At 41.8% G+C, this 25,175-nt stretch overlaps 8 protein-coding genes across 8 annotated transcripts; 3 read left to right on the plus strand and 5 right to left on the minus strand.

Moving 5' to 3' along the window:
- Positions 1-190: 190 nt before the first annotated feature.
- Positions 191-1,019, minus strand: EAE98_008189 (uncharacterized protein; the record flags this gene model as incomplete). The annotated part of the gene is made up of 2 exons (XM_038955812.1): positions 191-862; positions 951-1,019. 2 exons carry the CDS (start codon positions 1,017-1,019, stop codon positions 191-193), a joined length of 741 nt encoding a protein of 246 aa, XP_038807678.1.
- Positions 1,020-1,218: 199 nt separating this feature from the next.
- EAE98_008190 (uncharacterized protein) lies at positions 1,219-1,416 on the minus strand (the record flags this gene model as incomplete). Its single annotated transcript, XM_038955813.1, has 1 exon — positions 1,219-1,416. The coding sequence occupies one exon, from the start codon at positions 1,414-1,416 to the stop codon at positions 1,219-1,221; it is 198 nt and encodes a 65-aa protein (XP_038807679.1).
- Positions 1,417-3,351: 1,935 nt separating this feature from the next.
- On the minus strand, positions 3,352-4,341 carry EAE98_008191 (uncharacterized protein; the record flags this gene model as incomplete). The annotated part of the gene is made up of 1 exon (XM_038955814.1): positions 3,352-4,341. The coding sequence occupies one exon, from the start codon at positions 4,339-4,341 to the stop codon at positions 3,352-3,354; it is 990 nt and encodes a 329-aa protein (XP_038807680.1).
- A 454-nt stretch (positions 4,342-4,795) lies between these two features.
- EAE98_008192 (uncharacterized protein) lies at positions 4,796-9,121 on the plus strand. Its single transcript, XM_038955815.1, has 3 exons — positions 4,796-5,347; positions 5,405-5,613; positions 5,664-9,121. Exons 1-3 carry the CDS (start codon positions 4,909-4,911, stop codon positions 8,553-8,555), a joined length of 3,540 nt encoding a protein of 1,179 aa, XP_038807681.1. The 5' UTR covers positions 4,796-4,908; the 3' UTR covers positions 8,556-9,121.
- Positions 9,122-11,926: 2,805 nt separating this feature from the next.
- EAE98_008193 (uncharacterized protein) lies at positions 11,927-14,484 on the minus strand (the record flags this gene model as incomplete). The annotated part of the gene is made up of 5 exons (XM_038955816.1): positions 11,927-12,518; positions 12,577-12,811; positions 12,865-12,983; positions 13,072-14,261; positions 14,371-14,484. 5 exons carry the CDS (start codon positions 14,482-14,484, stop codon positions 11,927-11,929), a joined length of 2,250 nt encoding a protein of 749 aa, XP_038807682.1.
- A 1,359-nt stretch (positions 14,485-15,843) lies between these two features.
- Positions 15,844-17,290, plus strand: EAE98_008194 (uncharacterized protein; the record flags this gene model as incomplete). Its single annotated transcript, XM_038955817.1, has 4 exons — positions 15,844-16,171; positions 16,259-16,704; positions 16,755-16,924; positions 16,975-17,290. 4 exons carry the CDS (start codon positions 15,844-15,846, stop codon positions 17,288-17,290), a joined length of 1,260 nt encoding a protein of 419 aa, XP_038807683.1.
- A 3,179-nt stretch (positions 17,291-20,469) lies between these two features.
- On the plus strand, positions 20,470-21,936 carry EAE98_008195 (uncharacterized protein; the record flags this gene model as incomplete). Its single annotated transcript, XM_038955818.1, has 1 exon — positions 20,470-21,936. One exon carries the CDS (start codon positions 20,470-20,472, stop codon positions 21,934-21,936), a length of 1,467 nt encoding a protein of 488 aa, XP_038807684.1.
- Positions 21,937-22,356: 420 nt separating this feature from the next.
- Positions 22,357-24,636, minus strand: EAE98_008196 (uncharacterized protein; the record flags this gene model as incomplete). The annotated part of the gene is made up of 8 exons (XM_038955819.1): positions 22,357-22,692; positions 22,817-23,157; positions 23,223-23,385; positions 23,439-23,696; positions 23,786-24,031; positions 24,085-24,213; positions 24,270-24,505; positions 24,594-24,636. 8 exons carry the CDS (start codon positions 24,634-24,636, stop codon positions 22,357-22,359), a joined length of 1,752 nt encoding a protein of 583 aa, XP_038807685.1.
- Between the last annotated feature and the right edge of the window lie 539 nt (positions 24,637-25,175).

Raw genomic sequence — 25,175 nt, forward strand, 5'->3', positions numbered from 1 at the left:
ATACAATATGAAACTGTAAGAGTAGTATATCTCTTTCTTTTTTTCCAACAACCAAGGACAACCCCAATATGTGACAAATGAAAATTCTCCACCGCTCCATCCCATCCCCGATTTCCAATTCCTGTTCCTCAACTCCTGGTATGAATCCCGATCCCAACTACCGTATTCCTAAATGATTCTTGCGAAAAATCTAAGCACGGAACTTGGCACCGATGGATCTCTTGGGGGGAGCTGCGGTAGCATTACCGGCAGCACCAGCGGTTGAAGCACCAGCCATTTGGAAAGCGGCGACACCACCGAAAGGACCAGCGCCCGATGGGTTAGCAAGCTTGACCAAGCAGACATTCTCTTGACCACCGACGGATCCAGTGCAGGACATGCCTGCTGGCATGGAGACGGCGATGGGGTAGTCCTCGTTGACGTTCTTGGCACGCTTGACGATACCCATGTTGACGAGAGATCTCATGATGAGGGAACGTTGCTTGGGTGCGGCGATGTTACCCTTGGTACCTGGTACTTGAGTGGTAACCTTGGCTTGGGTACCTTGAGAGAAGGCACCGGTACCGGTTGGGTCGACGATGGCAGAGTATGGTCCAGCTCCATCAGTGGTGACGATGTGGATAGTTCCACTGAGCTGACCTCCATCGGAAACTTGAGGAAGGGTGGAACCGGAAGCAGCCATGACAGCAGTCATGTCAGCCATGGTGTTGGCACCAGCCTTTGTCTTTCCAAGACCATCGGTAGCGGCGTTCTTGCTGTTGAAGACAGTGGTGTCGACCTCAGTTTGCTTGTTGGTTCCGGCACCAGGGATGACGCCACCTTGGATACCGAGACCAGTGGTGTTTCCTCCCATGTCACCAGTCTGAAATAATGAGTTAGTATGAACAATTGGAAGCGGAGATGATGAAAGAAGAATCATCAGATGAGAAGAGATGAGATAGAGTACTAACCATGACTGCGATCTTGCCATGGGCGGCAACGAGAGGGATGATAGCGGCGACGGCGATAGTATAACGCATATTTGCTGATTTGGGTTGGTTGGTTGGTTTTTAAAGGTTTATTGAAAATTAAAGATTTTAAGATGTATAAAGCGGGATACTAGTCAATAGTATGCGGCTGGAAATGAAAGATAATTGGAAGATTGAAAGAAACTGAAAAACTGTTGATGCTGAGGAGAGAATTGTAAACGGAGGGATATTCAGTTCCTTTAATAGTTTCTCAACCACAGGCAAATCGACTCCAAAGTACTATGATCAGACCAATTTCCATACTACGGGAGATAGTATCCATGGGAAACTTGCCAAGAGCAGTCCAAAGTTCCATACCGGACTCAATGCGACGAGAAGGAGGACAATGGGAAGCGATGCGAAGTCTGTGCTGAACCTCCGTTCCTGATGCACAGAGCTTATCCGACATATTGTGGATACAAACAATCAAAGGTTCAACCATCTTGTCAGCACAGTAGCAAAATAGTGGAGTAATTGCCACGACCGGATGATAGATAATTCACACTAGATAAAAAGGTCTAAACTCTTTGCCATTGTAACATTGAAGTCCTAACATCCAGGTAAAATGGACCGCCAGTGGGCCTACGAGACAGAGTGCGGAGAAGGTATCCAGGAAGTACGATAATTTTTGGTTGATGATTAGAATCTTGAGGAGTATCGAAACATGAAATGTTTTCGCCTCAACAGGTCGCATCGGAGTTGGTATGCTTCTTGGCAGATGTAGTCAAACAGGGTCAGGTTTCTTCATATGCTCTTGTCTGTGCACGTTTCCAAAGCCACACTCGACTGAAGGGGTGAAAACACATATGGCTAAGGCTGATTGCATTTGAGACGTTCAAAACATTATGTTGGTTTGAAATATTGTCACTAGACCAATTCCAATAGAAGCAAAGACTGGAGAAAGGACTGCAAGTTTCGAAGTCATACCTTTGCAAGTGTACACGCTTAATGATCAAGACTTGCCAGAATCATCAGTAACCTTATTGCACCCAGCAAACCACAACTCTTAAGAGTCATGTTAGCTACAATGCAGGATTTGAATTTTGTTAGACGAGAAGTCGCTCTGAACTGGACTTTGAATACCGGAGGCGGCCCGTCGTATTGCCCCCTTTCCAGCACGGTAGCTTCCAAAATAGTGCTGATGTCGAATTAAGCTTGTTGAATGCTCCCAATCGACCAATCAGTAATTGCTCTGGCGATCAATGTGGAGTTTCGATGGAGCATGGAGAAAGGCCTGCTGGCCTGGAATTAATCCATGACTCTGTGAGTTTGTGTGAAAAATAACCATGCTTCGCCGGTCGGTATCTGATAATTGGGACCCTTGAAGCAATCATGTAATTGCATATTGTAGATCTTTTCGATATTCAAACAACAGACCTCTCACAACTGGTCGAAGCTTTCAAAACCTGAATCTCATCAAGTTGCAAACGCTCAAAAGAAGTTAATTTGTGTTTAAAATTGTGTCAAGGTCCAAGGACTTCGCCGCACTGGTAGGTCGGGAGATCTTATTTGATACTGCATTATTGACCTTTGCAACAGTTCTTTGCGGCTCATCCCTCTTGTCTAGCAATTGTTTTGTGTTCCGTTTGGTCTGAAATCAATGCAAATAAATTATCGGCAAAATAGAAAGTAGGTATTGACAGTAATAATCACGTGCAGATATGGCTTAGTCGAAGAACCATACTTGATTTGGTCATAGTCGATGTCCTAGAGGTTCGACTGGTGTTTCAGAACATGAGCTTCGGATGGAAATGGATCATTGCTCGGATAGCATTGCCTTCCTTAAATCATCCAGCCGGGTGCAGTGACCAAAACGTTTTATATTGCTTTGTCCCTTGCGATGAGAGACTGACTGTACCCAGGCACCGAACTTCTGTCTCATTACAAGCTTCACAGATGTGCTATGCTGGAGAAAATCTATGGAGAAATATGATGGCTGGTAAGGAAGGCTTTGAGGCTCGGTTAGATTTGCATTAACAATCCCCCCATCATGGTATCAACTTTGCATTGTGTATCTAGATGGATGGTTGTTGTCATAACCAAAAATGATATATCTTCAAAGTTCAAACGAAGTTCATAGCAAACCCACTATGTATCTCCTGAGTTCCAACTTCCAAAACGTTTCAAACGCAGCACACACAGAACTGATTCAATGGTGCTCATCTGGAGACAGGGCTCGAGTTTGCGCGGTAAGAACTTCCTCACATCCTCTCACCATGTCATATATCGGACAAATCCTTCCAAGTTTTCCACCTGTATAAAGGCTTTCGGCACATATGGGCGTGATATATCAGTCAATATTCCCGGTTGCATGAAATCCTCATCCAATTCAAGTCCACCCTATTCATTCGCGGACACACATTAATGAATCTTCTCCAAAGATCTCAGATATACTACATTCTTCTTTAATCATACCACCAATCCATACCCGGCCACTTTCAACAGTTGGCGCCCCAAATTTTACCACTGTACATCCTCTCACTTTGGCAGCGGACCAAAGAATACCTTCATTCCTTTCTTGTTGAAGTCGTCGAAGTCTCCATGATTCTTCTCTCGATAGAATGATTTCGTTGTCTCTCTCTTTCCTATCATCAGAACGAAAATCTCTAGCACCAATTCTGGGAAGTGCAGCAAACTCAGACAAGAAGAATGCAGATAACTTCTCGACCAAAGGACCTTTCAAGATCAATGTACCAAAAATACCATTCCCGCGCATTTTATGCCGTAGTAATTTCTCTTGGGCCGTTGCTTCATCTCCTTCTAACAAGACATTATCTCTTAGCAGAAGCCTTTTCTTCATATCCTTTCCTATCGACCAAATTTCGTTTCGCCCACTCCATGCGCGTAAATCCCAATTTTCCCCTCTTGCAGTTCTCCCAGCTGAAACCCAATCTAATAAACAAAGAGATCCCCCTTCTTTGAGATTGAACGTTTGTGATTGTTCGTATACACTTGCCGCGAAAGGCTGAACTGGATCGGGTAATAAACAAACAGAAGCACCATCCTCAATGGTAACTTGCAAATGTTGACGTGTAATAACATCACGTGTTGGTGATTTGAATATCTTGGTATGGCCTTGTGTAACGATACTCAACTTTGCATTTGGGTTGACATCTATCTTGAGATGAACTTGATCCCCACCGACAAGACCTCCACCATATGTCAGAAGAAAGACCAGGACGCTCTTTTGTTCAGCTGAAGGGGAAGGAGATATCAGTTTTAGTGGGTATTGGAAAGTCATTCGTGATAGAGCGGAGATTGAATGAGGTAGTAAGTGAACAACCAAATGCCCCTCGCCTGGAGCAGACGATGAAGGGGGGAAAGGAGATAGCATATTGAGTACTAAGTAAAGCTTTGGTGAAGGATGAAAAGTACGGTGGAAGGAATATGTTGTTATCGTATCATTTTAGAACTGGTAGAATTGGTAGAACTGGTGAATGGATAGTTTTGGATAATTTTGACTTCGTCCTCGTAGAAAGCAAAGCATCCTTCAACCTGTACAGAGAGAGACGGGGAGAGTAACTTTATCAATTTCTGATTATCTTTTCGATAAACAATTTCTCATAACATTTACCCCATTGAAGTGGAGAGAGAAGATAAGACAAGACAAGACAAGGCAAGGCAAGGTAAAGAAAGCGGGAGGAGCTGGATACATACATACATACATACATACATGGAGACAAGCTGTAACCGTACCTACATGCTGAAGAGGCTTGGAAATAAGCGTTGGAAGCCTTAAAAAAAGCTGAGTGGCGCTAAATCCAATCAAAAACGTTCAAACGCGATATTCATTCAATTCTCGCGATACGTCAACATTAATAAATCACAACTTACAACCAAACGCGCCATATCACCCCAAATCATTCTTTAAATTTCAGCCAAATGCGCAATTGATGCGCTGATGAATACTCAACGATTGCCACTCATGGAGATCGAAAATGATGTATCAAGTACACCCGTCGTATCTGGTAGAAGGAAATCAGGACGCGCCGTAAAAGCACCCGAGAAATTCGTTCCAGATTTACCCTCATCAGCAATTCGGTCCACAAACGCCAAAAGGAAGAGATCCGATGAAGAAGGAGAAGATGACGCGTCAGAGGAAGAAGAAGTAGAAGCAGAAGAAGAGGATGAGGACGATGAATTAGAGGAAGAAAGTGCGGGGGAAGAAGAATTAAAAGAAGCTCGAAGGAAAGCCAGAACTTCCAAGAAACCTGCAGCAAAGAAACCGAAAATAAATGGCACAGCTTCACATGCCAGAGCGCCAGCTGTAAGATTGCCAAATCGACCCAAGAAAGCAAAGACAGTTGTCATAGCAGATGAGGATGCTGAAGGACTTTATGGTATGCGCCATGAGCAATTCTGGTCCTATTATTAAATTATACTGACTTCTTTTATAGCTGATGTTTATACGAGTGGGCGACCATCCGATGAGGTTGTTTCCAGCTTCCTGGAAAAATATGCACAAAATGGTCCTGGAGCTGTGGCAGAATTGATAAATTTTGTATTGAAGAGTGCTGGTTGCGACCTTGTTGTCAACGAGGATGATGTTAACGATGCTGATAATGTTAATGGGAAGATTGCAGACCTTCAAGATGAACACCAAGCAGTAAGTTTTGGCACATTCCTTGGATTTAACTATGCTGAATTATGTGGTAGCAAAACATATCCGATTATCCATTAATCTCACGAGCGAAGAATAGCCACGCCTTTCGTACCTCTTTCCTCGATTTCTTCGACTCTTTAAACAAAACAATGAACGCCTCTGGAGCACTTTATGATGAGGACGAACCATTAATGGAAAGCATATTCCATTGGATGGCTTCCATGTCGTCTTCGAACCTACGACCTTTCAGACATACTGCGACTGCCGTTGCTTTAACTATTGCCACTTCTACCTGTCAAGTCGCGAAGGAACAAATCGAAATTGCTGCAAGAACATTACGTCAACTCGAAGGAGAAAAGAAAAACAAACGACCCAACAAAGGTAGACTGGCAGACTTTGAGAGGAAGGTTCGGGAAGGAGAAGGCAAGAAGGAGATTTTAGAAGAACGATTGAAGGATATTTTCGATACAATTTGGGTTCATAGATATCGAGATGTTGACCCGAAAATCCGGACAGAATGTATTGAAGCACTAGGTCTTTGGATTCATACCCTACCTGGTTATTGGTTCGATGGGCAATATCTACGATATCTGGGATGGATGCTCACAGATTCGGCTTCAACTATGCGACTCGAAGTGGTTAAACAATTACAAAGAATTTTGAAGAATTCTGGCAATGTTTCAAGAATGGGTACATTCATCGAACGATTTAGACCTCGGATTATTGAAATCGCCACAAGAGATTCGGATGCTGCTGTTCGGTCAAATGCAGTTGATTTGGTTGATATACTTCGAAAGGGGGGAATGCTAGAACCAGATGATATTGATGTCATTGGGAAACTCATTTTCGACTCGGAGCCCAAAGTACGCAAAGCTGTTGTAGCATTTTTCGTTGAGAATGTTAAAGATGTTTTCGATGAAAAAATCGAGCAATTGGGCGGCGAAGATGCTTTGGAGGAGATCTTGACAGTTGACGATGATGATTACGATTCGCCTCGTGCTAGTTGGATTAAACTCAAGTGTCTTGCAGAGGTTCTACAAAATTATGATATTTCTGACGAGGATGAGATGCCAAATCAAATAGATCAAGCGACTATCGAACATTATTTAGACCTTTCCGGTGGGGAGTCAAGATTTACCCTTGCGGCTCAAGCATTATACGAAAAGATGCCGGAGCTCAAAGAATGGGAAGTTTTGGCCGGTTACCTACTTCACGATCATTCTTCTAATCCCAAAGGCAAGGGAACCAATCGAGCATTGAAGGAATGTTTCAAACCAGAAGAGACCGAGGAGATTATTCTGCTAGAGACATTGAATGCAGTGGTCAAGCTTAATCTAAACCAACTCAGCGAGCCAGAGAAATCACGAGATAAAAACAAGAAGAGAAATGCTAGAGCCGAATCGGCAGAGATCAAAGAGACAACAGCTCGTCATTTAGCAGATATCATTCCAAGATTACTCAAGAAATTTGGAGCTCACCCAAAAACTGCAACTGCCGTCTTACGCTTGGAACATTCTTTGAACCTTGGTGTCTTTCAAGAACTACGACAAGGTTCAACGGGATATGCCAAATTACTTGATGAGATCACTGCTCAATTCAGTGGTCACGCTGACAAGAACGTTCTTACTGAAGCAAGTGCAGCAATATTACATGCACGAAGTTATGAAGAGTTTGAAGATGTCACAGAAAGCAAACTTCAGACGTTATGGGAGGATACCACAAATATACTTCAAAATATCAACAAAGCTGGTGAAATATCTGTAAGAGGAGATTTCACAGACTCAATTCTTGTAGAGCTTTCAACCAATCTTTCAAAGGTGGAAAAGCTCGCAAGTATTTCCAATTGTGTTGAAATTCTCGAAGCAGAAGTTGATAGCCAAACCCCATCTCCTATTAGTATCATTTTGGACGTTGTTGCAAGAGGTCAACTTGAGGAATCGAATCCAGATATTGATGCTCAAGAGGATGAAATTGTTATATCGGCTATTCGTTCGGCCATGTTTTATTTCATGTGGAAAGTACATTCGTTGACAAGATCAATCTCGTCAGGTGAAGAAATACCAGACGCTGATATCGATTCTCTCAAAGATTGTCAAGAAACCTTTATTCAAAATCTTGTCGCCGCTTTATCTTCTCGAGGCACTCTTGATCCAGTCCGTTTGCTTGCAACTGGTACCCTTCTCGATCTTCACGTTTTATTCGCCACTCTACGACCTCAAGCTACTGTCGTTGGACAGAAAGATCCCCAAAATCAATCCGAGAACCTTCAGTCCCTTTTCAAACAAATCTCCCCAGAAGCTCAAACGGAACTAACCTCCATCTTTGACCATGCCGAGAAACACTATGCGAAAAAAGCCAAGAAACGTTTAGAAGAACCAGATGATGATGAAGCTCCGGAAGATGAACCCGAAGACTCAGATGACGAAGATGAGGAAATCACAGAAAATGAACGACACAGTGAAACTCTCAAGGCCGAACAACAACTCTGTGAATTGACTGGAAAACTTATCTTGGCTATCCTCGCCAAAGTTATTGATGCCTCGGGACCTATGAAGGGAAAATTACGTAGACGCATTGAGAGGAATAGAAACAGATTGGGTCACAATTTCAAGGAAGTAGTTGCGTATCTTGATGAACCTAAGGAAAAGGTCAAGAAAAGTCATAAGAGCAAGGCCCAACAAGCAGCAGCGGAGGCAGCTGCACAGGCAAAGAAAGAAGCTCTTAGGTTGGAATTGGAGGAAGAAGATGAAGAAGAGGAAGAAGATGATGATCCCTTTGCGGATGCCGAACCAGAAGAGGGATCGAGGGAAGATCTGAAGAGGAGAGAATTAATCGAGGATGTTAGTGGTGATGAAGAAGAAGTCGAGGGAGAAGGAGAAGGAGATGCTGACGAGAATGGTGATGTGGCCGACGAGGATGAGGATGAAGATATGTTGGGTGATTGAGAGATCGATTGGGATGTTTAATTGATTTATGACTCTTTTTTCTTCATTCTCATTCTTCGCCTCGACTTTCATCTCATGTTTCCTCCTTTCTCCCGCTTGCGAATATCTCATTTGCACTTGTGTTGCAGCGGCAAAATTACCCACTTCAGTACATTTGTCTATCTGTCTGTCTGTCTGTCTGTCTGTCTGTCCATCTATTTCTTGTATGTATGATAGTCATCTCGGGAAAAAAAAGTCATTTTGTGCTTTTTGATCTGGATCTAGACAGATTCAATTCAATTTCGATTCGATATATGCTCTGGATAGAGGAGAGCACTGGTGGTATGGATTCTCTTGTTTATGTGTCGAAGCTTATTTTTGCTGGAGGGGGATTGGCATGGGTGATAAGTAGTGGTAGATGCAATGTTGAGTATGATGTGATGTGATTGGGGTGCGGAGATGAGATGAGATGAGATGAGATGAGGTTTACTGTACTGTGCTGTGCTGTGCATAGGTGCATACTAGGTAGATACTTGTAGTTGCATATGTGTATGTGTTTAATGAATAGGAATTCTTTTCAATTTGAATTTGGACGGGTATTTATGTAATGGATGGGTGTTATGGTGATGGTGATGGTGATGGTGACGGTGATGATGATGGTGTTTGAGTGATTTATTTTTATGTTTATTTTTATGTTTATTTTTATGTTTATTTTTATGTTTATTTTTATGTTTATTTTTATGTTTATTTTTATGTTTATTTTTATGTTTATTTTTATGTTTATTTTTATGTTTATTTTTATTTTTATCGTGATGATTTATTCGTGCAAGTGATATCGTGTATATGTGTATATGTATGTATGTATATATATATATATATAACGTGGTTTATCATCGAGTGGGCCATATCATCGAGTGGGCCACTTTTCCCTCAATTCACACCTTCAAATCTATATTATTCAATAATCATTAAATCAATTGATTGAAACTATTAAGATTCTAATAATCTAGGATCTATTACATTATTTTGATAAATTCTTGTATTATGTTCAGTCTTTCTATACTTACTACAGTATCGATTAGAAGATGCTTTTCTATTAGAATTCCTCTCTTTTTGATACTCATCGTATTGAATCTGAACATCAACCTTTTGTTGAGATAATATATTAAGAGCCTTTTATCTAATAAGTATTTCCCTTTAACACAATTGAGTTTTTTTTGTGTATCAATGCTTGCTTAATGCTTCATTTGCTGCCTGAAGTGTATAAATCTCTGTATTTAAAAGTGTATTTTTATGAGCTAATCTTTCTGTACCTTTAGCTAGAGCTAGTACAGTTTCGAATATAGATATAGGGGAGCTTGATTGATAACGAGTTATTCAAGATTTAATTAATATTGATTGAAAAAGAACTTCAATTAGGTTGTGAGAGGTTTGAGAGATTCATTGATTTAGATTAAAAAAGGAGGGAATAGGTATACGAATTCGAATATCTAATTTCGAAAGTATAGCTTCAGGATTAAATGGGATTAAATCTGTTCCTCGAAACCCTGATTTTATATTCTAAGAGATAATTAATTTTTTATATATAACTTTAAAAGCTATAAAGAATTCAACCTTCGAAATATAATTGATATATACTTTGATAAATCCATCAATTTGATTACTATATGAACATTTCAGATTGCTAAAACAGCTCACATCAAGTAATTAAGTTAAATAACTTGAATATAGTAGTAGATTTAAGTATATGATATTGTTCTCTTTATAATATGCTTGAAAAGCTCTTGATTCATAGCTTTCATATTTATCTAATATCAATATTCGATATCTACCCTTTCTTTAATTCTTAGTGTACTTATCGAAATGTTTTAACTATTCTAAACCTGTCTCATTATTTATCTATCCATTAGATGTAGGTTTAATAGCCCAATCTATAGGAAAATCGGTTTCGGTATACCAATTGGAAAAATGAACTTGTCCTTGAATCACTAGAAATGGGGGTATAGTTTTACCCTTTCTATTATCATATATAATTGCTATAGCCCATTTTCTATTGCCTGATTGTATTATCTTGCTTCTGCTATTTTGTTCAGTATTAATTATAACTATTCTAGAGCATATTATATCCATCATAAAGCCTGTTTTATCAAAATTATAGAAATCGCTATCCAAAATATTATATTTTGTTTGTATATTTGTAACCAATCGAAACCACTTTTTAATAAGCTTAAAATCTTTGTAGAAAGCCCTTTGAAAATCATAAATACAATTAAAACATATCTTTAATTCGATTCGATGTTTTATGAATCGATATATCTAGAGCTTTTCAATATACTTTGTATCTCTCGATTCGAGAATATGATTTGTTATATCTTCCACATTTCTTAATTTAGGTGGAAAACCTTTTGAATCTATATTAAGAATATATTGAATAATCACTTTCTTTTCTAATTCTATAATATTATAACAATTCACCCAAGTTTCTGTACGAGATAATAAACTATCCATTCTGTATTGAAGAGTTGTATAAAGAATATTATAAAGTTTAGAAGCTTTTCGAATGCTGAGTTTTTTATTTTTATGAATAGCTTCGATAGTAAGAAAGATTCAGGCTTCTTGATTAGTTGATTTTATAATAATTGATTGATAAATTGCATATAGAAATTGAAGGTATGAATTAAGGGAAAAGTGGCCCACTCGATGATATAGCCTATTCGATGATAAACCACGTTATATATATTTATATACTATATATAACTCGGATATCTAGATAGGTAGGTATGAGTAGTCAGTTTACCGGTACTCTAAGTGCTCGTGCTCGAGTATGTATATATAATACTGATAAATTCTTTACAAGAAAACCATGGATACATAGAGTTATAAAATCCTTACAGATCAAATCAAATCAAATCAAATCAAATCAAATCAAATCAAATCAAATCAATTCTACTCTATGAATTAAGATGAGAGAGAGGGAGAGAGAGAGCCATAAAGCCGTATGTATGAATGAATTTGATTTAGTAGATAGATATACTATCCCTTGCAGTATGATTTGATTACCGAGTTCTGTAAATGCCATTCCATTCCATGCCATCCCATTTCATTTCATTTCCCATACGTGATGAATTTAAAGCCCTCTCCAATCCACCCGTCATTTGTTAAATTTCGCGAGAAAGACAAAACGCCTCCGAGGTATCATATTCTCATGCCAGCCCGCCATCCATTCCCACCCACCGTACCCACTGTACCCATGAAACATATCTGACTCGTTTCTCCATTTCCTCTTCCTTCAATACTCCATATCCCATCGGCCTTCTTGATACAGAACGAAGTATCTGTCTAGCCTGATCTAGTTCTCTCACAAAATCATCACCACAATTCTAGATTTCCACTCATTTTTTTAACCTTTCGAATCCCAGCTTCCCCAAATTACCTCCAGCATATTGCATTAATGGTCTTCCCTGCATAGGGAAAGGCCAAAAGAGAGGATTTTCATCTTCCCCTGCCAAACCAATACCGCGCATCATATCCGCCTCATCAACTTGTGTACAAAATTGATTGAGAGAGTTGGGAGAAGGACGAGCTTGTGCATCGAAAGCATCAGGTTCTATTGGCTCTTGGCTATCATCAGGGACTTCAATATTCCACTTTTTAGCCAGATGACGAAGGATGTTGCAGGCGCGAGCAGCAAATCCATGACAGCTAGCCATCTCTCTAAGATCTGCAATTCCTTGAGTGACTTTCTCCACGCCGGTCTTTGCATTACCAAGTGTTACGAGGTGAGTAATGCTTGAGGCGAGGATAAAGTGAGGTACAAAAGAGGGAGTACGCCTCAGCGTGTAAAGTTGAGCGTAGGAGCTGGTGAGGGCAGAAATTGCATCCGCAGCTTGGTTACAAACGTCACGAGGTGAAACTCCCGATCCGATTAGAGAAAGTTTGATAAAGGGGCGGAACAAAAGTAAGATGGCATAGTGATAGTACATACTAGGAACACCTCGTTAGCACGTGACTCATGTTACACACGGCCTGCCCTGAGACTTACTGTGAGAACAATACAGATGGTGTGAAGTTGTGTCCTAAACGTAGAGCGGCAGGAATCGAGTCATACCATCGGAGAAACTTGGTATATAATTTGAGCAACGAATTGCTATTGATATTGGAGCCAGGGGCATAGAAAAGATACAAAGATTGGTGAACTAGTTCAGAAAGCTCACAAAAAGTTGCGTATACACTTCTGATATTCGATGGTTGAGTACAGTTACGTTCAAGTGGTGCTCCTAGATGTGTCAGCAAGAACATCCCAAAGTTGGTGTGATTATAGGGAATTTACCATCATCTGTATATGGAATCCAAGCAGATGCTTCAATTGTATTTACAATTGCTGGTTTTACATTTAACTTGGTAATATGTGAGAACTGAGGTACTCTCCCAATAGTCAATGACCAGGCTCTATATTGTGTTAGTACTTACTCATCAGAACACTCATGGATAAATCCGTGCTTAATTTCAATTGATAGAGAATGGAATCCAAACTTACTGGTCTAAAGAGAAGGCTCCCCAAAACGTGGCTAGTCGTACGGCTTGTGATCCCTCTACTGGTTCACTAGGTAATTGCCCCTCTGCTTCAAGATGAAGACCCATCTCAATTGCCAATCGAAGCGATTGCCCTGAAAGATAAATGCTTGCACTGGAGCGACCTCCGCTGGCCTCTCTAATTGCCATCAGACCCAATGCTTGAATTGTTGTCAAAGAATGTTGGTCTTTTTCCAATTTAAGCAAACGAGTAGCTTCGGCGAAAAAATGTCCACCAGCAGTACCACTATCTTGAGGATCAGTTCTTGCATTTACATTAGCAGAGAATCGACATCCTAAAGCCAATATCGAATTCACTAGTAGCTCACTACAATGCTCAGTTTTTCCAGTTTTATAATCATGAAGAAAATGCTCCTTGCTCAACGAGGCAAATGTGGGATATTCCCAACAAAAATATAGCGCCATAAGATGGTCTACAAATTCAGAATCCGATGTAACTTTGGTCCATGATGCGGGTGGAACGGTTGGACTATCTTCCCGTAACGAACCAATTCCTTGACCGAGGATCGTTTCTTGACCTTGACCTCTAGCATACAGTACTGTACTATTCGGAGTAGAATGGTTGGATGCTTCCTCTGGCCAGGTACCCCCAATTGCCGGATGCTCATGATTCTCAGGCAAACTAGCAGGTTCTGTTTGCCAATTCATCAAGTCATCACTAGCTACCATACCGGATGATATGTTCTGAGTATTAGGCCATTGATTCCACACTCCTTGCACTTCCCCATGTTGAAATTCGGCAGTTGGTCCTTGTAAACCAGTTTTTCCCCATGATGTGAATGGGGCTGTTATGATTCCTCTGACCGGCCTGAGTGCATTTCCGATTGCTTGATGATCGGTAAAACTTGTATATGTCGTGATATTTCCTCCTTCAGCCGATGAAATCTGCGATGGAGCTTTTAAATTGTCCGCGATGCTTTTCAATCCTTCCCCTTGTCGAAGTCGATCGATTACTTGCGCGGTTTGATCTTGTGAAGCGATAGCAGCAAGCACACGTTCACTTTGTTGTTGATAAGCCTTTAAGTGTTCGATTTCGGATCTCATATTCTCTTTTGATTGACGTACGGGAACTTCGTAAACACATTCGACGTTCTTTTGAGATGCACATCTTGCGCAAGGAGTTTCGCCATCACACTATAGAATCAAGAATGTTAGCATTGACAAAAGACACCATTTGAGAACGAACTTGAGTGAAGGCAGTCAAGCTTGAATTGATAGAAATCAATACTGTAAAGAGATATACCTTTGCACGCTTCTTTCTACATTCTGTGCAAGCGTTTGGTGTCACAATACCAAGACCCCGCCGCCTCTTTGGATTGACTGTGTCCCTGTCCTTGTCCTTGTCTCTGTCGTCCATTCTGAATTTCTGTGCGAAGGCAGTGATATTCTTCGTAATTGATGTTGATCTTTATGTTGACCAGTGCGATCAATCGCATGTTCTGTTGCAAAGATTGTTGAATTCTAAATGAAGAGTCATGAACATTAACATGACCGTGAAAAGAGTTGAAGTTCCGGAACCCTTGAAAGATGATGAATGTAGGGTTTGATTGAAGGGATCAAGTCGTTAACCAGGTAGGTATGTTTATTTATGCTTTTCCCCTACAATCCCCTGATTTTGAGAAGGAAAAAAAAGGTAACTAGTAACTTAATAAGTACTGGCGCCAGTATGGTTTATTTTGTTTTGAAGAGAGACTACCCAGTCGGTAAGAAGTCTTACATACCGGCACCGCAGAACATTGTCCATTGTTAGCTATGGCGGGGGTCGACGCCAAATGACGTCATAGGAGATCACAAAAGATAGAATGAAGAGAAAAAAAGTCTGAGCACGTCTGGCTGGGCGAATAAAATCATATATTGAATCTCGGGCATTCTATGTCACGTGGTAGATGGATAGATAAGATCTTACAATTGTAGGAACGGGAGATTCAAGAATTGGCAAAACTTGACCTCATACGATGAATAAAGGAAAGTCCAAGGAAATTCAGTAGTTCCGTAGAATCTACCAGGTGTTACTTGAATTATCTACGGAGTAGTGTCTAGCATGGACGAGCACAATGTACAGTGCATATTCCGGTGGCAGGTAGTGTTTATAGACTACGAGTACGCCGTGTGAGTTTCAGAAGTTGACAAAGTTGACAATGAAGAGTGATACAACCCAGCAATAAAAGCGCCGGCAAAAGCTACCAACAACGTCACGTGAGATCTGATTATGATTGCGATATTGGCACTTCGTGGTCCCCGTTGACAGCATGTTGCCATGAACAGTTCTCCGTAAGATAAGATTACCTAGGGCACGTGCTGAGGTTACCCATCTCTACGTAACCGAAAAAAGCGGCGGAAATTCACCACCATCCAAAAGAACTTCAATGACTAAAACTCTTCTTGATATAATATTAAATAATAAAAACATCTATTATCAATACAAAGAAGACTCAAATTCTCGTATGCTTTTTTCAATTTTTAATATTTAATTTGAAATGAATTTATAATCTATTAAAAAAGACCTTTGAAAGGGTACTCAATTTCCGCCGCTTTTTTCGGTTACGTAGAGCCCATTCCCATTCCATTCTCGAGCTACCTACTCGTACCTACTAGGTAGTATTTCTCATGCTCTCCTCCCCATGCTTCATCCGCTCCCAGGAATCAACACCAACCCAAACAGTCTTCAAGTATATCACTATTCCCAAAATCAATCATTTCATACCACGGTGACAAAATGAATACCATTGAAAAAGACCTGGTTTCACAACCTCGTCATCTGGGTGATCGATTGACTTCTCTAAAACCTCTATCGAGAAGAGGTAGAGGTCCAGGATTATTAATCCTAACACCTGAGAGTTACACTTCACGAACGGATCGAAAAACACTTGATCCAGAGCCAATTCAAAAATGGGCAGAAGAAAGTTTTGTTGTTGTGAATGTTACAATTCCCGAGCATGCATTGAAAGCTGGTGATATTGATTTTCAAGCTTACCTGGAGTCGGGTATAAAAGCTTTAAAGTCTTCACCAGAATGTACTGATTCTAATAAATTGGGACTCATTAGTATGTTTCTATGTTGATTTGGTTTGTGTCCATTACAATGCACAGATCATGTATGTTGTGTAGCTGACAATATGTTTTCTCATTTAGTCTATGCTGAAAACTTGGATGAAAATATCCACACTGATTCTGTCTTGAATTTGTTACTCGGAGGAGTATTCTCGGTCGCCATTTTCTTCACTAATGATACCAGAAAACTGACTGAAAAAGTTACGCATAAATCTATACCTCCATTGATGGTTCACAGCTCCTCAGCCTTACAAGGTCCTCAATTGAGATCCGAAGATATCTCTCATGTATATGCTACAACAAAGTCGACAAACTTTATCCTCCCTAGTCATAATCACTATGATCCAGGGAACGCGGAAGTGGCACATACAAGAAGTCTTGGTTTCATCAAGAAACACCTAGGTGGACCTATCTTTGATCTTGAAGCCATTTGGGATGAGCATACACTTTATGAATTTGGTGAACGGAATGTTGGGAAAACAATGGGTACTATGGTTGATCAACCATATGTAAATCATATTCCAACAGTACGTGATCTGGTGGCTGCTTTCTCTTTATACTAATACTCTTTCCCTAGATGACTGGTGGAATTGGAAGAGGACCTCTAACAGATTTCTACACCAATCACTTCGTCTTTAATAATCCGGAAGATACGAAGCTCGAACTTGTTAGCCGGACTGTTGGTGTTGATCGAGTTATTGATGAATTTGTTTTCAGTTTTACGCATGATAAAGTGATAGATTGGATGTGAGTCACATTCGAAATGTGTAATGAACTTTCAATTAACATTCTGACAGTCTCCCTGGAGTTCCGCCAACTCACAAATATGCACGAATCCCATTCACTTCTGTGGTGAATGTTCGTGGTGATCGTTTATACCATGAACATATTGCCTGGGACCAAGCCACAGCCCTCCGTCAGCTCGGTCTCTTGCCTGAGTATCTTCCATTCCCATATCCTCTTCCAGACGGCCGGTTGCCTGCCAAGGGAAAGCGATTCGAATATCGAGTTCCAACCGCTGGTGTAGAAACTGCTCAGAAATTAATCGATGAGAGTAGTGTTGCGAGTAACGGATTATTTGGATTTGACATTCGAGAAGTGGATGATGTATGAAGAAGATCGTGTTCTAAGTTGACCAAGATTATCGATTTTAGAAGCTGATTGGCTTCCGATATGCTGTGCATTATATAGAAAGGGATGTATACCGCAAGGAATGACGTCTATTGAAGTACGATTTTGTTTGAATATCGATGCCTTACTAGAAGTTGCTTCACCGAAAATATATGAGGTATAGTTATTGGACTGTCCTCTTCGAGCGATATTTCCTCCCATTCGGATAAAATTCGCCTATAAATTGATGATCTACCGATTCGGACTCTGGGACTCCGTATAAACCCGTGTTATTAGTCTTTTTCGTGAGAAGTATTAGCGTCGTACTCTTGTTACATAGTGGACTACGATTTGCAAATGATTTTTCTCTTAGCGACAGATCATCAGTTGTACTAGTGGAGTATGATAGTATCTAGAGTCTCTGTTGGTAAAACGCTGTATTCATTCTTTTCTTTGTCGCTGTTCTAAGAATTGATGCTTCAATTTTGTTTTCTTCCACCAATTCCAGCTTGACGTTACAGCGCGCAGTTTGCTGCTCTGATACCTTATCTTGTGCGGACCCCATCACTTATTGGTTTCTTCTTCAGTCTTTGTTTGTTTCCTTCAACATTGGAAGAACTACACCGCCGTAGAAAATACGGATAAGATCATTACCCCCCTTTGCAAATCCAGACGCTGACTTTAGATGTCCACGTTTTGGATGTAGGGCCGCTCGATTCTAGATCACGGCTTGCATTCTCCGAAGAAAATCTGGCACGGCGTCGCATCTACCATGTTTGATAACTTAACTTGTGTCTGTGTCTTCTCTAGACCCTTGTTGAAACGCATAGTCACAATCTCTTTGGTAAAATACTGGTGCATTTCGTCCATCAGGACCTCGATCGGCGAAAATGTTCTGTAAAAAATTCTCCAGTGGTTTAGCTCTTGATCGGGTACCTACGTATACGGGACGGTTGCTGTTTGGCTTGGTACTTTTGCTTATGGTTAACTAGCCATCTTAAGCTGAGGTGATATGGATGGGGTACCCAAACTCAATATTCATGGCGGCTGAATGTTCACCGCGAAGCTCCTGTCTTCGAGTAATCGAGCAATGATCAAACAATTCAAGTTTTCTTGATATTTTGGTAATCCGTCTCAAACTCAGAATAGTTGAGTTACCTTGAGATTGATTTCCCTAATCACCATTGAGTGGTGTTTAAGGCTAGTTGCTTGACTTTGAATCACTCTTGTTAAACAAAATGATATCAGGTAAGAGTTGTTGACATCAAGGGTGATTTACTCTAAATAAACCACCGAGTTGAATGATGATTCACAAGAAAGTATAGTAGATTCTCTTCAATTCAAACACTCAGCAAGTGGAATTATAAAACTGGGAATCCACTAATGATTTCGGTATTCGGGTACTTGATATTCATAGAGTCAAATCTGCTGATCAAAGTTGGCAGGTTGGATTTATGATTCAAGAACTGCTTATTTCCATTCAGCCCTCGCGTCATTTTTAGATCACTCTATGCACAATTTCATAATCATAAATATGCCTCTCTCTTCCTTTCAACTACATACTGGAAGCCCCAAATCCCAAGACAGCGAACTACAAATCACCACACGATATCCATTATCAAACTACCCAAACCCACAATTCACGATATCAAATAACAAATCTATCACAGATAAAACACAACCAACTCATCCAACACACCCGCATCAAAACTCTTCCACTCTCGCGCCTCTACTCCAACTACCACAGAATACAAACTTACATCGTCATCACATCACATCGTGTCACTATGCACACTCACTCCCTTTTATTTTTCTTCGCCATTCTCTTGGTAATTGTTTCCACTAATACGGTAAATGCACTTTCAACGGGCGGTTTTCAAGTAGTAGATAGCTGTCAAAAACATGATTCGTGTGCAGATGAACAGGGAACGTCGAGGCGATTGAGTGTTAGATTTAGGCGTTGGGAGGAGGAGGGGGAGGGAAAGGAGAAGGGGGATGGTGTGGAGGTGTGAATGGGAGGGGGTGTAAGAGAGGTGGGAAAGGGATTGGGGATATGGGAGAGAAAGTGTCTGTTGGGGTGAGACGAGATTAGGAATTCGGATTGAGGATAGGAGAGAGAATTGCTAGTGGTCTGTTTGAAATTCAAACAGTCTTTTTGAGATGTAATATGCCATGTGGTGGAGGGACATGCATATGAATATGGAGAGGAAGAAAGTTCAATCCATATAGATTTGTATGATATCTGGAATATCTACCAAGTATGATGTATTGAAGAGTTTGAAACGGACAATAGAGATTTACCATTCATCTCCTCTTACCCCCAACCTCTCAAATTCTGAATGTTGCAGAGTAGAATACTTATCTGCTCTTTCTCATGATTCTCTTTTCATCTACGATATATCTCTCGACTCAAATAATCATATTACTCATCGTTCCACAGAATAATTCTCATCAACTCCCTTTACCCATTCCCGCACAAGCAGAAGCCAGGTAAGCATGCAGAATCTCTCGATGAGTATGTCAGGAATAAAGAAGAATAAATTATAGACTGAAGCTTCAAATCCCACATCTACAGAGTCCGATTTATATCCTTCATACAATAATCTCTCCCGAAGAGTTACAACGGTCATCCTCCCGCTCTTACCCGATCCCAGTACACAGAGAATCTGTCGAACTGTTTTCCTCTTACTTGCTACTTAATGTATGCAGGTTAAATGAGAGAATCTATTTATCTATTGGTACATATCACTACTCCATGTGAAAATGAAAATCCTGAGATTCGAAAATAATTAAGTGCCTGGCTAACTCATACATTGGATACTTTTACTAGGGAGGTATATACGTAGGTAGGTACCTAGTATTTATAAGCTTCCATCGGGGATATCAAAACTCGTCCTACGAAGTAATCTAATAGAGGGGCAATGAAATGGTCTGTGCGTCGCGGGGCAAAATCACAACCCAGACCAGAAAAAAAAAGATTATCAAGCATTTTCGAAGTCGGAAGAAAATACCATACCCAAATAAATTCGAAAGGATTTGTGAAAATCGCTTGGAGAGAAGTTTAAAGTAGAGATAGGTATTGGCATTTTATTTTTTGACTTTTACTTCTATCTCACATTCTGTTTCTTCTTCTTATTCTACTACTATATTCTTTATAAATCGAAGACATAAATAAACTCACCATGTCCTCCTCCCACCACCCCCAAGACGATGACCGCATCAACGAAGACGAAAACGAAATGTTCGACCCCGCCGACGCCGCGGAAGAAATCATCGACATAGACGGCGACGCTGCCATGGATTCCGGCGACGAAGATCAAGACGCCGACGCAGACGCCGATCAAGAAATGCAAGAGCAAGAAATCCAACTGCAAAACGATTCTTCCGCCCACATGGACGCCCACGGCGACTCCATCTTCTGCATCGCGCAACATCCTCTACGTCCCGAACTCATCGCCACAGGCGGCTCCGACGGCGACGCGGATAATGCTCCGGGCGTGGGATATATATTCGATGCGACGCCGGCGCCAACCCCAGTGTTGCCGGCGAGTTACCAGAGCAATCCCTCGGAGCGGGTGGAGCGGGGGAGTCAGGAGCCGATCTTCAAGTTGGAGGGACACACGGATTCGATCAACGCGCTGGCGTTTTCGCAGCCGGATGGGAAGTTTTTGGTTTCGGGCGGGCTCGATGGGAAGGTCCAGGTGTATGTGACGAATGGGAGCAAGTGGAAGAAATATACCGAGGCGAGGGAGGTCGAGGAGGTTAACTGGTTGCTGGCGTGTCCGTACGCGAAAGCCCCGAATACGTTTGCGTTTGGCGCGAATGATGGGTCGGTGTGGGTGTATACTGTGGATCCGAGTCAGAAGAAGGCCCCGCTGCAGTTGATGCAGAGTTATTTTGCGCACACGGAGAGTTGTACTGCGGGCGCGTGGTCGGCGGATGGGAAGCTGTTGGCGACGGTTAGTGAGGATGGGTCGTTGTATGTATGGGATGTGTTTGGAGAGGCGGCCGCCGCGGGATTAACAGGAGAAGGTGGACAAACGGTTGTGGGCCTCACAGCGCTGGATCAACGTTTTGCGGTTGAGGGGGGCCTTTTCAGCGTGGGAATTGCGCCATCGGGTTCGTTTGTCGCAGCGGGAGGAGCAGGTGGCTCGATTAAAATCGTGGGATTACCTCGTTTACCTGATGCATCGGGTGCGGGCGCAAGTCCCGGTCAATCCGGACAGATTCTCGCGGATTTGCAAGCCCAGGGTGATGGAATCGAATCGATTGCATTTGCGCAACCCCCTCTAACACTCATGGCTGCCGCAAGCGTGGATGGAAGTATTGCGCTCTTCGACTCCGCGCATCGATTCGCAGTGCGTCGACATATCAAAGAAGCGCACGAAGAGCACGCGGTAGTGAAAGTGGAATTTGTAAAAAACACACAAGCTGGCGGATGGCTATTGACCAGTTGCGGGATGGATGGAGTCGTCCGACGATGGGACGCGAGGGGTGGAACGGGAATGGCAAATTCGGGATTGGTGGGCGAGTGGAAGGGACATAGGGGGGATGGCGTGGGGGTCATGGGTTTTGTGCAGGGGGATGGGAATAGAATTGTTACCGCGGGCGATGATGGGATTAGTTTGGTTTTTGAATCGCCTATTTAGGGGTGGGGAATGGGGGAATGTGTGGATATGGATATGGGGTGGATGAATGAATGAATGGCATGGATGGATGGATAGATGGCGGAGGAGTTTTCTCATTACATGAAGTATAGAATTCGTGGACAATAGACGTTTTCATTTTACAAAGTAGCAAGCAAGCAAGTAAACAAGCAAGCAAGCAAACGACTATTTATAAATCTCAATAAAAATCAACATCATAAAACAGCTAAAAAAAAGTCCACGTCACGATATTTACAGACCAGACTTTATTGCTCATTCAGATCAATCCAATTTAGTTCAATGTAACAATATACGTAAGATTAACTTTCGATACCTACAAAATTAATATCGAACATCCTACTACTTATCTGCAATAATCCCCCCCTCTTTCTCAAGATCCCAACCTCACAACCAAAACTACAACTACAACTTCGCGCCCTTCGCCCTCCTCGCCTCCTTCTCCCTATCCCTCAACAACCTCCTCAAAATCTTCCCACTCGGACTCTTCGGAATAGCATCAATAAATTCCACGCCTCCTTTCAACCACTTGTGTCTCGCCTTATGCGTTTCCACCCACTTACAAATATCTCTCTTGATCAGGGCGTCGTTTTCTTCAATGCCGACGGATGCGGATTTCACCACGTAGGCTTTGGGGATTTCGCCGGCCGAGGGGTCCGGGATGGGGATGACGGCGCAGTCGGCGATGGAGGGGTGCGAGAGGAGGTGCGATTCGAGTTCGGCGGGGGCGACTTGGAGACCCTGGGTGGGGGTGTTAGGTGGGGGTTTAAGAGAGGGAGGGGAGAGAGGGAGGGGAGAGAGGGAGGGGAAAAGAGGGAGGGGGAGATGGTGGAATTTTTTCAGGGGAGGGAAGGTTGTTGCTTACCTTTACTTTAATAAGTTCCTTAATCCTATCCACGATAAAAACATGTTCATGTCCGGCCGGACTGACACGGATCTCAGCTTCATCACCCGTGCGCATCCATCTACCATTTCCATCTGTATCGGGGATAAACGTTTCGTGATTCGCTTTTTCATTATTGAGATAGCCGAGCACGACGGATTTGGATTGGACGACCAATTCACCCGGTTGGTTCAGCCCCGTGACTTCGATGCCTTCTGGATTGACGAGTTTTGCGCGCACGCCGGGGATGAGGGATCCGCAGGAGCCGAGCCAGAGATCTTTGGCTGATGACATGCAGATGACGGTGGAGGTTTCGGTTAAGCCTGGGAGGGAGGATGTTAGATTTTGGTGTGTTTTGATGGGGAGGGGAGAGGGGTAGAGTGTATACCATAGCCTTGTCGAATCACCCATTTGGGATAGATTTTTTGAAGCTCTTCTGCGGTTTCTGTACCGAGAGGTGCGGCTCCGGTGAAGATACCTCGCACTGAACTCATATCATATTTGGAGCAGATGAATTGATTGTTTACAAGCTGGATAATAATGGGAGGAACCTAATGATCATCAGATTTTGATTTGCAATAAATTTCATATGGAGAAAACTTACGAGAAAGAGACCTTGAATTTTATAGGTTTGGATACTGTTTAGGAATAATTTGAGCTCGAATTTGGGAAGCACAATTATTTCATCTCCGCGATAAGTTGTTCCTTGAGCCACGACGACTAGACCATAAATATGGCTTAGAGGAAGAAGACCCAAGCCGACTTCTGTATCAGTTTCCCATTGATCTCTATAGTCTTTCTCGTACGCTTTGAGTTGTAGGACATTGGACATAACATTTTGGTGGCTGATCATGACTCCTTTCTGATATTTTGTTAGCCATGTTTGGGGGATTTGCGCTTCCCGGGATTACTTTGAGAATTGTCTCAATTGATGCAGGGAAAATAACTTACGGGCAGCCCTGAAGTTCCACTTGAGTAACACAAGTAAGCTGTTTGTCGAGCTGCTTGTCCCTTCTCCATTCTCAATGGCTCTAATTTTGGGAGCTTTTCTCCTGCGGAAATCAAATCATCTGCAGTCTTGAATGGTACTTTCTTGCCTCCAGTCAACATCTCTGGCATATCTAAAATATAGATTTTATCATTTTGAATTCCGGCGCCCTTGGCAGCTGGTAAAGCAGTCTCGAGTAAAGGTATACACTATTTTCGAATTAGTTCCGTATTTCGAATTCTCGTGACGCCTGAATTCTTACCGTGAAAAGTGCTTTAGCCCCTGAAGACTTCAATTGAAATTCCAATTCTGGAGCAGAATATTGAGCATTTGCAGGTGAAGCCACTCCCCCCAATTCATGAACTGCATATGCCAATGTCATGAAATCAATCTGAGATTATTATTAGTCCCCCGAATGCGTTTGTATGTTTGAACGGATCTTCCTACAGTATTGAGAGAAAATATTCCCATTACTTTGTCCCATTCTGTTCCCGTGTTTGGTTGCCATCCTAATTCTTTTGATAAAGCTCTTGCTAAATGTTCGACCCGTTGCACTTGTTCCGAAGCCGTATATGTTTTTCCTGTGACGCCGCATGTGAATGGATTGCGAGACGATTTGAGAGGTTTTCTGCCGTGTTTCTCATTGAGCATGAATTGACTGATTGGTATGTCATCCGGGATATCTGTTTTCGAGAATTGTTAGCTATACAATTCTGAGGTAAACATAGGTGAGGAAGCTTCATGATTGAAGGAATTGAAGTTTACACATACTCAAGGGATCATTGGGAACCCATGCTGGAGGTGTGAAAACCATGATGATGGATTTATTGTTTGGTAAGCTCTCAAATGAAGCAAGGATGTTTGCGCCGTTGGTAGGTAACCCTTAAGTTTGGCAAAAAGAAATCAAGAATTTTTTGCAGATGAACAAATCAAAGGATGGTATATATGAATTGAAGATATACAAGATGAAACAATAGCTGGGTATAAATATTGACTATCTCAAAAAAAGAGAGAGAAACCAAATGAAGAAGTTGAAGTCAATCTATCTATCATAAACGGAGACTGGGTATATGTACCTAGTAGATACTTGAAGCTGGTGATTCGTTGAAAGCCACGGTACAACACTGCCACCACGAGTATTGCTAAGAAATGCGGGGTTTGGGGAATACTTCAATATAAGTACAGATACCGGTTACTGTACGGGTAACTGACCGAAAACCGAGGCCCCCCTGAGTGAGAGAGTGAGTGGATATGATCCAGATGATTTTCATTTGAATCTTCCAATCATTCCTAGATAGATGACACAACTCGAGGGTGTACTCGTACGCACGCAGGTACTGTTCTTGAAACCAT

Source organism: Botrytis deweyae (assembly GCF_014898535.1).
Source record: "Botrytis deweyae strain B1 chromosome Unknown BDEW_021, whole genome shotgun sequence".
Lineage (NCBI taxonomy): Eukaryota > Fungi > Ascomycota > Leotiomycetes > Helotiales > Sclerotiniaceae > Botrytis > Botrytis deweyae.

What these genes read in the sequence shown, in the direction of transcription:
- EAE98_008192 (XM_038955815.1), top strand. Translation starts at nt 4,909, where the DNA reads ATGAATACTCAACGATTGCCACTCATGGAGATCGAAAATGATGTATCA. An exon ending in GGATGCTGAAGGACTTTATG is followed by an intron (nt 5,348 to 5,404) that starts GTATGCGCCATG and finishes CTTCTTTTATAG; the next exon opens with CTGATGTTTATACGAGTGGG. An exon ending in TTCAAGATGAACACCAAGCA is followed by an intron (nt 5,614 to 5,663) that starts GTAAGTTTTGGC and finishes ATTATGTGGTAG; the next exon opens with CAAAACATATCCGATTATCC.